Raw genomic sequence first — 12144 nt, 5'->3', positions numbered from 1 at the left:
CCGCATGTGGCCCGCGGGCCGCAATTTGCCCACCCCTGCTCTAATGCATTCTGACCTGTGACGCAAGTGAAAGAACAACAGTAACTCAATAAGGCTGTGATCAACGGTAGCTACAATTGTTTTATTAGGCAATTTGGACCCGGCAGTAATTAAACCAGTGGCATGGCTCAATAATGGAGCAGAAATGGAAAAGTAGTTCCACCCTCAACTCTAAATAAGAGCTCACCAGTGATCTTGTTGAGACGGGCCCTCTTTGCCTGAAATGAGTTGCCGAGGTTATTTTTCCTCTTGTGCGCCAACGCGTTCTCAGCCTGCACAAAGGCAATCTTTGGGACGTCCACTAGAGGGAATCCTAAACACAAATGGAAGAGATCATGCACTAAGCAAGCACACACTTCAGAAACTGTGTCGAAAATCAAATACTCAAGTAAAACATATTAAAACACATTTTATGCATTAAAGTGAAGATTTTTTAAAAAGCGTGTTAGCTATTTAAAATAAACCTCCTGCATGCTTCCACATATTTTTATTAGATTTTTTAAATACCGCAGTCATGCTCTGTAGGAGGTCTTACAAGAGAAAATACAATCAATTCCAAAAAGGGCTGGGGGGGAGAGAGATCACATTAATCCTGAACTGAAATAGAAAAAATCCTGGGATAAGTTCAGAGAATTGGATCTTAGGCAGTAGTCATGGAATACAATTTCCTACCCTCCTTTGCCCCCATTTGCTGAACCCCCAAAGCATATTTCCTTTGATTTTTGGGCAAAGCAGAAGATGAGTCAGGACCCAGAACTCCATTTTTAGCCACTGCATTACAGTGACAGGGTTGGAGCTAAACAAAATTTCTACTTGCGCTAAAGGTCTCAAGTAAGCAGAAATGCAAGGAGGAGACTGTGGTAGCCTCTTGCATTAAGTCAAGCTTATTATATCCCCCACTTGCGTTTCTGTTTGATGCAACCAACTTCTGGGCCCTATAATATATTGGGAGGAAAGCACTGGGTGTTATGCAAAATCTTAAGCAAGTGGAACTGTGTTGAGTCCATATATGTTTCTGTTTGCACATTGCTGGATCCAAGCCAGTGACTTACAACCCAAATGCGCACATTTCATGCAATCCCAGAACAGTCCCTTAAGAGAGCGGAAAGCTTCAGCCATCGAGCAATACATGTTACCCAAGATTCATTATACAAACAATATACAAAGATGATTAACTTTAAGAGTTATCGAGCCCTCAAAATACCCTGCTCTCTCCCCCCATGAAGGGTGAAAAAGCTGGAGCGACAGCAGTAACAAATTTGCTCTGCTGCTGCCACCCATTTCCAAAATTCCTCTTGTTCTACTCATCGGCTGGCACAGTACCATACAAAAATTACACGATGCTATGTCTGCCATCTGACTGCACAGACAAGTGGACCGCAGAGAACCTCGTCCTGTTCCTAGATTGAAAATAATGATCTCCACTCACCCCAAAATACCTACTGATATGCACTCTCATGTTTTACGTGGGGGCTTAGTACCTGATAAAGTGAAGTACTTCTACTTATCTCATTCAAAACTGCAAAAATGTGCAGACTGACACAGGCAGAGGCATCTCTTAACGACTTACTGATGAATGAAAGAACTGCATGTGTTGAATATTTCAGAATATCTGCAATAATCTGAGGCTGCAAGAAAGCTCTCAGTGGCGACTGGCGTTTCACACACGCAAACCATCCCTCGACGCCATATGCAGATGCTAACGCACCTCTTTCACACTACAATTTTGCTTTCTTTGGGCAGAGGGGAGAAGGGGAGAGAGCAATTTCATTTGTACCAAATGTCTCACTGGATGTAGGCTGCTCTTCCTTCCTCTGGACTTCCTGGACAATCGTGGAGGTTGATGATTCTTCCTTCTTTGAAGGTACTTTAAACCACTTTCTCTCCTCTTTGTCTTTATTGCTGTTTGCACTGGTCCGTGGTTTACCTCCCGCTTTGTTTTTGGCTGCTGCCACGGCTGCAGCTTTCACCAAAGCGATCCAGTCCTTCAAACAGGCAAAAGAGAGGGAAAGGGGAGAGGGGAGATTAACTGCTTGTTCGGTCAAAATGAAATCGCGCTGCGAACAGCATCATTTTATAAAGAAGGCTCCTGGGGAAAGGAAAATATTCAAAATTTGTATTTTGATTTTTTTTGTTTTTCGTGCAAAACAGTAAACACAACATAGTAATTACATACTTTAAAACATATAGAAATGCCTTCATACACATATGGCATACTGTCTAAAGATCTTGTGCATACACAGAGCTTCATAAAATCTGTACAAAATTCTGTCTGTGTTTGCATCATGACCATATCCTTTTGGCCACATTACCTATCCATTCTATGACTGAGACAAAATTGCAAGTACACTCAATAGTCCATTACTCTCTCTCACACACTGCTCAAGACCAGCATTCAACTGAAGCAGTGCTATGCTGATATTCCTCCCGTATTTTCTGTTATCGTATATAACCTGGGAGATCCATGTACACACGCGCGTCAAAGAAAATATGGCCCACTTCCTAATTTGGCTCAATTCACATTAGAATAGCCTGAACATGACTGCCCTTCCCATATACTACATCTCACTCTCAGGAGCTATTGGTTTACAGTTTCACCTGGCTACAAGAACGCACCCAATCTGAGCGTGGGCACACACAAACGGTAAGAAATGACACGGCTCCTTGCACACATTTGGAAGAAATGATATTGAACTCAGATTTGCAGAAATTCTACTTAGTAGTAGGAAGACCATGTAAACATACAACGGTTCCAAATACCTACCCACCCACCCCACTCACGCGCACACACACACACACACTGTGTAAAGTGCATCATTCAGGAAGGGAAGGCTAAACACGAGGGTAAAGCACAGCTATCTACGGCTATCCTATCCAAAGCGGGCAACCAATAATCAAAGTGTAAACACAAAGTGGGTGGTAAGATCTGTACAACATCACAGCAGAGGGGGGCTCAGGCCACGGCACAAACACTGATAATTACGGCTGATCAAAAGTACACAGCGGGGGATAAGTTCTGGCTCCAGGGCCTTGAATTCTAAAACAAAAAGATTTTTTTTCCCCTCTCCTGACTTTGAGTGTAAAGAGGAAAGATGATGAGCCAGGTTGCCGAGAAGGAAAGAGAAGGGGGATCTCTGAGCAGGAAGCGGGTGGTGTTGGAGGTTGTCTCAGTGACGTTACGGAGCTGGGATTTGCAGTGTGAAAGGACAGTCCAAATTGGATCATTCTGGACTAGGAACCTTAACTGGACAAACACTAATGGGGGGCTTTAGTTCCTTCTAAGGCCTGCATGCTAAGGTAGTTAAGATCATTTGTATTCAGGTACTTTTAGTTAATTATTGAAAGGCCCTGAACAACGACTCTGACAGCTAAGAAAAAGAGGAAAGCTTCTTGCTCTCTGAGAACATGATGAGTCTGGGTACAATTCGGCCCGATCCTGCCCCTTCTCTACCTGCTCTGAGCCTTCATCTTGGAGATGGGTCTCACGTGATTGGCAGGAAGGGTTCGTTTTTGGCTGGCAAGGAGGAGTGGAAGCGAGAAAGGCCAAGCACAACTGGAGGCCTGATGGCAACGTTTCCCACAAAGAAAAACGATGAAAGAGATTACTACAGCCCACTGCAACAGCATTCTTAAGTAAGCCTGCGGGTGGGGGGAGGTGGAAGAAAAATACCCCCAAGAGCTAGTGAAACGCTGATCCCTTCCGCCATTTTCTCCTCCCACTCTTTCAGCCTCCTGCGGCAAGGAAAGAATCACAGGTCCCTGTAGGTGTACGCTCTTTCAGCCTAACCTCCCTCACAGGGTTGTTGTGAGGATAAAATGGAGACCGGGATTACGTACAGCACTCGGGGAGAAAGGCAGGGTATAAATGTAGTAAAGTGAAATAAAACAGCACACATGCATACTGATCATCTGTGAACACCTCCGCACCAAGGTAACTGTTGTTCAATCATAGGACTGCATAGTGACTTCATACGAAGGCCAACATCTGTTAATTCCCCTGCAATCACCTCCGCATGAGGAACGGTTTTCATTTTACTACCACTATGAGATCAAAACTACAGCAGAAACATGGGTGGAAAGAAAAGCATCCACACGTTATACACACATTTAGAGCAAAGACCGCATTCCTATCTATACTTATGGATAAACAGTCTGGAGCTGGAAGGGATCCCAAAGGGTCATCTAGTCAACCCCACTGCACCATGCAGGAAATACACAGCTTCCTCTCCCACTCACGTTCCCCACTGATTTCTGCTTTACGTCCACAGGAAGGCAAAACATCTCCAGGATCCCCAGCCCATCCGGCCTGGAGGGAAATTCCTTCCTGACCCCAAAATGGCATTACTCCGGGCGTATAAGAAAAGGCCATGAGAGCCTAACACTGGCTCATCCCTTAAGACCCTCCCTCTCCCAATCTGCGTACATTCAAACTGAGTCACAGAATCATCACTGCTGTCCCGTGACCATCTAGCCACTTCTTAAATACCTCCATGGAAGAAAAGGCAACCAGAGGAAGCTTCTTCCACCGAGGAACCCGGCTGTCACAAGTTCTTCCTGATGTTTAGACTAAAACTCTTGTGCTTTAATTTTAACTCGTCGTTTCTGGTCTGACCCTCTGGGGCAAGCAAAAACAACTTCCCTCCACCCTCTGTACGACAGCCCTTCAAATATTTGAAGAGGGCTATCATATCACTTCTCCGTTGCCTCCTCTCCAGGCTAAACGTACCCAGCTCTTTCGACCAAGTCCTCATAGGACTTGGTCTCCAGGCCCCTCACCTGCCTCCAATCTTCCGGCACTCCAAATGTTCTCCAAAAATTCTCAAAGCCGACAGAAAGAAAAAAGCTTCTTCCTTTCCACACACAATGTTTAAGCCGTCCTAGCTGGTGGGATGTGTGCATTACTTACTACTAGAGATTTTAAGGCCTGTAGGGTTCTAGAGGCAGGCAATGGCCACGCCTCTCTTGCCATGAAAACCTCGCCAGGGGTTGCCATAAGCCAGCTATGACCTGAGGGCACTCTCCACCACCACGAAGGACCCGCTCCTGAAATCCTGGTGGCTACCTGCACTCAGACAAATAACTACCATTTTGTCAGCTGACCTGTGCAGTCGCAGACCTCTCCATTATTCACCAAAGTGTATTGTGAAGAGCTCTAGGAAGATGTCTGTCAATTGGGTGAGCGGGCAACACTGTGCACATGAAGTTGGTGCACACACACAAAAAAACCCTAACGTGCTGATGAGGACTGAACTGGCTGAGGGAATGAGATCTCGGGGGTCACAGTGGACACCTCAATGAAAATGTTGACCGTATAAGTGGCAGTGATGAAAAAGGCAAGCATCGCCCCTGCTGCTCGTATCTTAAACCTTTTCACAATGAGCAAATCTCTCTCCATCCAGCACACAACTTAGAAGAAAGAACATCCCCAGTGAATATGAAAGAGGGATGTGGCTTGTGGAACGCCAATGCTCTCCCATAACAGCAGCTGGAAGTACAGGATGCAGGTCAAAATGGGTGGCCAATGTCTCTTTGGCCCGGCTCTGAAGCAATCTGAAATACCTACTGCCATCCAAATCAGTCTCAAACCAAATCACTTCTTCAAACTCGCTGTTAAATCCTGTTAATATTTTTCTAGCCTGCCATCAGGTGTAAACAATGCTTAAGAGACAGAAGACGGTAACACAGGATAGGCCTCCCGCTTACCCAACCAAGGTGAAGAATTACCAGTCACTGGGACCAAATTCCCACCACTGAGGAAATGAGGGGGGAGACAGTCTCCACACATTGATGTTCTGGGAAACTATCACAGAAACTAGAAAAGGCAGCCGGAGGGTCAACCAGAAGGGACATCACATCCTCCCCTAACTCTGTCCTTCCCAGGTACTGCCCCCAAAGCAGTGCTGGGAACCCTATATATAAGCCTTAACAGGCGCTCTCAAGCGGTCAAATTGCTTACATTTTACTTCATCATTTTTTCAGCTCTATTCAGATTTATGCTTCTTTTCAAGCTTCTGCAATCCATGCCCTATCGTATGGCAATCTTCTCTGTATCAATCCAATTTAATATATGTGCTGCCATAATGAACACACTGTATTGGTTATCCAGTGTCCCCGCCACGGATCATATTGACTTGCACTGTGTAATTGCCTTGAGTCTCAGTGAAAAAGGCAGCCTGTAAATAATGAAGATAAATAATTTCAGGTAGGTAGCTGTGTTGGTCTGCTGTAGAACAGCAGAATCTGAGTCCAGCGGCCCCTTAGAGACCAGCAAGATTTTCAAGGTATGAAACTTCAAGAGTCAAAGCTCTTTTCTTCAGAGAGAAGGAGCTTTGATTCTTGAAAGATTATCCTCTGAAAATCTTGTTGGTCTCTAAGGGGCCACTGGACTCAAATCCTGCTGTAAATCAATAACAAAAAACCTGACAGTTAACAGCAGCTCCACTTAAATAACAGAAGCAAGGAGGCAGTTTTAAGAAACTCTTTAAAAGCTTTCATTATTTCTAATGCACAGTAACAAGTTCATATAATGGCCGAGCTGAAGTCCAAAATGTTTAGGTTCCTTTCAGAAGAACCGTGAGAAGTAGACAAACAAACCACACTGACTGGCATTTAGCGTCCTTTATACATTAACAATTATATCACTTCAATGATTCACTGTACTACATTATTTCCAGTGGGATCTTGGATGGCAAATAAGTGGCTTGCCCCACCCTTTAATAACATTAAACTGACAGAACAACGCAAATCTAATGGTATCAGAAAACAACAATTAGGAAGGGGAACCACCGTCTACAGGCCACACACACACTCCAAGTCAGACAATCCAGACACAAAAATGTGTTACATTCAGAGAACATAGATACAGAGGAGTTAGCCATATTAGTCTGCAGTAGCAAAATCAAAAAGAGTCCAGTAGCACCTTTAAGACTCACCAACTTTATTGTAGCATAAGCTTTCGAGAATCACAGTTCTCTTTGTCAGATGCATCTGACAAAGAGAACTGTGGTTCTCGAAAGCTTATGCTACAGTAAAGTTGGTTAGTCTTAAAGGTGCTACTGGACTCTTTTTGATTCAGAGAACAGAATCTTGAGTGACATCTGAGATTAGGGGTTTGACACTTTACTTCACTAAAATATGGATACCTTATACAGAAGATTAAGGGGGCAGAAACAAGCAAAGATCTTCAAAAGCCAGGCCAGGAAAGGGAAAGAAATAGTAACACAGTACTAGAAAAAAAAAGATAGTCTAGGTGCTGCTGCTGAACTCTTTTTGATTTTGCTACTACAGACTAACACAGCAAACTCCTTTGAATCTTTACACAAGCAAACTGATCCCCACACCAAAAGGAGCTGTCTGCATCTCCATATCAAAGGAGTTGTTTACATCCCCCCTCTCCTCCTCCCCCCTCCCCTCCCCTATCCTCCTCTATATTTGACCAGTTTCCTTCTGCCCTCCATGCATCTGACGAAGAGAACGTGATTCTCGAAAGGTTATGCTACAATAAAATTGGTTAGTCTTAAAGGTGCTACTGGACTCTTTTTCATTTTGCTACTACAGACTAACACGGCTAACTCCTCTGGATCTAGAAAATACATTAACTTTCATTTTAAAAGCAGTTAATGCTGTTTTCATACTTCACACACTTTGCCTTGGCATCACCGCAACAGAAGAACCTTCTCGGCAAACTCAAGACACCTTAAAAGTAGGTTTCACCAGATAAATAAATACTGAAAAAAGTCCAATGGGTTCACTAACGACAAGAAGATATGAACTAACGGATGCTTCAAAAGACCACCCTGGGATACAGTAGCAAGCTTCAGGACACACTAAACCCTTACAGAGGTTACACTATAAGAAAGTGACTCACAGATGCAGGCCACCTATGACTAGCCTCTATGTAACCCACACACCGCCACATGGAGCTAATCTTAGTCCTCCGACACCCACCACCACATAAATCAATATAGGTTTGTGTTAAATTGACCCCCCATTACCACAAAAATCAATGCAGGGTTATGTCAAATCAGCAGACAACTATACACTTGTCTACTGAAACCGCATAACAACGTTATCCGTTCAGGACATTCTCAAACACCCAGCCCTGCCACAAAGACAGAAAACAAAACCTATTCTGTCCCTGTTAAGAATACCTATATGATATACGTGTGCATTGTAGTCATGCACCATGGTTTACATGCTGAAGTGTAAATCAAGCAGAACTATATGCAAAGAAGCCCATAACCATCTGGTGATAGATCACTTACCGTCCAGCACTGTCTTCTACCAGCAGGTGAAACATTTTGCTTCATTTGGCATTCCCTCAATGATGCCCTCCTTCCTGCCCTAGCTTTCAATTGCTGGCTTTGTGTTTTTATATTATGCATTTTACTTTGGGTTTTAATTGGTCATATTATATGTTATAAAAAGTTCTGCTTTTGTTAGCCGCCTTGGTGGCCCTGTCCGGGCAGAACAGTGGGGTATAAATTTTGTAAATAAATAATAAACAAACGTTGATAAATCTACATTTGAATAAACTTATGTAAATATTCCATTCATTTTATTTAAACAACGGTACATTGGAGAGTACCGCCGGTATAAATAATTTGTAAACCACAAGGATGCAAAAGGCACAACCTGTATTTGTGTTACGACAGGTAAAACTTGTATATGTTTTCAACTGATTTAATCCTGTTTTAGAAAATAAGAAAAGGCTGCCATTTTTCTGAAGGTCTCAGAACACGGCTCCCAATTCCACTCACAGGATTGCATTCCCTACAATATAAGCATTCTCTACACGCAAACCAGGGCTTCAAAATGGAACTATACATCTGCCCATGATTTATTTATTTAAATGCCCCAACACTGTGTGCTTTAGAAGCTTCTCAGGGCCATTTTATGCAGTGGCCATTTCCCATGTGCTCCTATGCGCAGCAAAAAGCCACCGCCAGTTCTGGTTTCAATGGCACATGGACCCTTAATAACATAAGCCTGCAACAAAGATGCGAAGGACCAGACGAAAGAATGTAGGGGGGAAATTGTCTCCCTTCCCCGCAATTACTTTCTTCTTGAGAGGAGGAAAAAATAAAAAAGCAGTCCCTTTTCCAGATTTTCACAACTCTGCTCTGCAGAATTCGTCTCATGCTTGACTCGCCCATGTACAAAATAACGCATGTGAAGCAACCAACAGCCTGAATGAGATTGCATGTGTTCTTCAGCCTGTATGGTCTAGGCTCTGCTGCATTCAGATGGAGGACATCATGAAGGAGATGCTGCTCGGGAAACCAACCTCTGTTAAACAAGCGCATATGCGCAAGCTTCATCACATTCTCTCTTCAAACAGAAAGTCTGGCACACTCTAACCTCATGGAATCTGATGCACTAAAGCCATCACTTCTCTTCCCTCCTACCAATCTACTATCCCAAGGACGCCAGTCCTCTTTGCAAAACAATTTCCTCCTCCTGTCTATATGGCTGCTTATAAACTTCCTTGGTACACCATTCAAATAACAGTTCTCCCAAAATAAATTCAACAACGTTACCACGGGGCTACTATGCATTCTGAATGGCTGCCTGACGCTTCTCCGGTGAAGCAGAGCCGACTGAGGGCTGCATGCGGTGTTTCACTATTTGCGAAAAAGGGTACAAAGTCTATATACTGAATGTTTGAGAACCGCTGCCATAAACCAAAGTGCAGGCAACTGCAGGAACCAAACACAGCTACGACAGTGGAACCTACTCCCAAAAAAACCCTTCCGCATATTCATCTGTGCTAGACAGAGCCATTTTGCGAGAATGACATTTCACAGTCGTTCACCTTTACAAGCAGGGAAGCTCAACTGGAGTAGCCGTTCACCACCACCTCGGTCCATCTCTGTCGTTTACTCCTTCAGTAACTGCAAGCGATTTCGCTTTCCCATATAGGTTTTTTTTTTAAATCTACTACGACCAAGGCTTAGTTCTCTCCTGAAATATCACTTCTCCAAGGCACAACAGAAATCCACCTCTGCTTGGCCACCATTTTCCCAGAACAGTATCAGACCGCTTGCTCTCACCTTCAGAGGATCTACACAGCTCTGCCCCACCTCTCTCAGCTCTCATTTTCCACCTACTGCCACCTCTTCTGATGTTTCTGGCCCAATCGGGTTTTCATGGTTCCTCCTCATCTTCTGCTTTCTGTGTGTCAAGAGCCCTCCCTCTCCTTCAAATCCCTCAAAACTCACTTCATGTCGCTCGTTATCCGTCACTAATCTCAGCTCCGGCGCTATCTGCTCCCACTCGCGCGCCTAATTATATTGAAGATAAAACACAAACATGGGGGGAAAAAAACAAGTTGTCGTTAAGTGCCTCACCACCAGCTGACTCCATTCATGCAGCTTTTATATTTATCTTTTTATGCTACCTGTCCACTTCCACTTCCACCAATTTTGTTGTAATTTCTAATTATTTATGTATTTACATTATGTATTTAAATTTAAGCCACTTTTTTTTTAAAAAGTGTACACATCTGAACAATATCACATCAATCCATTATGCATATTCACATATTAACATCTTAAACTTTTCCCTGCTACTTTCTATTTACTTCATTTATATCCCAACAGGGACCCAAAGAGGCTTGAATCGTTCTCTATTTTATCCTCATACTGACCCTGTGAGGTAGGTAAGGCTGAGAATGGGTGACTGGCCAAAGGTCATTCTAATAAGATTCGCTTGGAAGAATGTAGGGCTACTTTGACAGTCTGGCAATACACCGTACTGGTTCTCAGTTGAGAGCCACTACCTAGATTACTGTAGCTCACATCTATTTCTTTAACACTGTGCACACTCAGATATAGGGGGGAAATTCCCATATTAGCCAATGGAACTAGGCACACATCATGCCACCGACTTTCATAAGGACATGGTAGGGCCAAACATGTATTTAACAGAATCATAGAGTTGGAAGGGACATCCGGGGTCATCTAGTGCAGCCCCCTGCACAATGCAGGAAATTCACAACTTACCCCCCCCCCCACACACACACACAGTGACTTCTACTCTATGCCCAGAAGATGGCAAAAAACCTCCAGGATCCTTGGCCAAATTGGCCTGGAGAAAACTACTTCCTGGCCCCAAAGTGGCAACTAGCATTACCCTGGGCATGTAAGAAAGGGCCACACACAAAATAAGTGCTGATATAACCCTTCCTGCCCTCCCTCTCATGATCTGCCTAGGTTCACAGAATCAGCATTGCTGTCAGATCCTCTGCTTAAACACCTCCAAAGAAGGAGAGCCCACCCCCCACCCCCACCCCGAGGAAGCCTGTTCCACTGAGAGACTGCTCTGCCAGGAAGTATTTGTATCACCTGCCTAATTTCCCTTCCCACTCACCAACACTCCCCATTTATTGCCCTTGCAACTACACAATACTGGTTTGTCTGCCAATTTTTCAGTACATGGGTCACTTCTGACTACTATGGAGTGCCTCCAACAATGCTCTGTAATTACAGAGGTGTTCAGGGGCATACAAAATTCCATTTTGACATTACAGGATCTCCAAGAGAAGATGTTGAAACTCTGGAGCTGTTTTGTCTAGATGCAAAACGATCGCTTTCTCAGGAGTATCTTCCAGAGCTGCAAAATGAAGCCCCCTTGGGTTCCCCTCTGGACACGTAGGCAAGCCTCGATCAGACCAGTAAGATGAGCAGAGCCAAGAAAGAAACACTGGTAAAGAAAGCGTCTAAACTATTCCCTGCCAAGAGGTGCAATAGGATTGTCACAGTGATTTGCATGAAGTGAAATGTCAAGAGAATTTGGAGGTTCCCCCACAGTTAGTTGAAGGAGGCCAGGAAAGATTTGCTGAGTGGCAAATTTCCTTGGGGGGCAGGGGGTGGTAGAGGCTGACTGCCTTATTCTGCATAGTATTTTGTAAAGTCATGCTCACTCCTGGCCAAAAAAGAGCCCCCAGATCTCAACTGCTAGTAATCACTCGGCAACACCGTATACCGTGATGCTTAAGAATGGACCAAACACTGCAGCAAGAGAAACGTGACAAACACAACCCCACCACAGCTTTATGAAAACAAGCACCTATTAAAAAGAACTGTATTTGGAAGACCACTGAAA

The 12144-nt window shown here is 44.0% G+C and overlaps 1 protein-coding gene across 4 annotated transcripts in view; it reads right to left on the bottom strand.

Annotated features, from left to right (window-relative positions):
* Positions 1-12144, bottom strand: part of PHF20L1 (PHD finger protein 20 like 1) — a 62264-nt gene that overhangs the window by 34596 nt on the left and 15524 nt on the right. The window contains exons 6-8 of one of the 4 annotated variants that reach the window (XM_054984310.1): positions 10260-10322; positions 1817-2024; positions 227-352 (exon numbers count right to left, since the gene is read on the bottom strand). In XM_054984310.1, the coding sequence (XP_054840285.1) occupies positions 227-352; positions 1817-2024; positions 10260-10322 (397 nt within the window). Of the gene's footprint in view, positions 1-226; positions 353-1816; positions 2025-9578; positions 9671-10259; positions 10323-12144 lie in introns of those variants that run through there. The other 3 variants (XM_054984311.1, XM_054984314.1, XM_054984313.1) reach the window with 3 other exon arrangements.

The sequence above is a fragment of the Eublepharis macularius genome, chromosome 7 (assembly GCF_028583425.1).
Source record: "Eublepharis macularius isolate TG4126 chromosome 7, MPM_Emac_v1.0, whole genome shotgun sequence".
NCBI classification, from domain to species: domain Eukaryota; kingdom Metazoa; phylum Chordata; class Lepidosauria; order Squamata; family Eublepharidae; genus Eublepharis; species Eublepharis macularius.
This window is presented reverse-complemented; position numbering and strand designations above follow the sequence as displayed.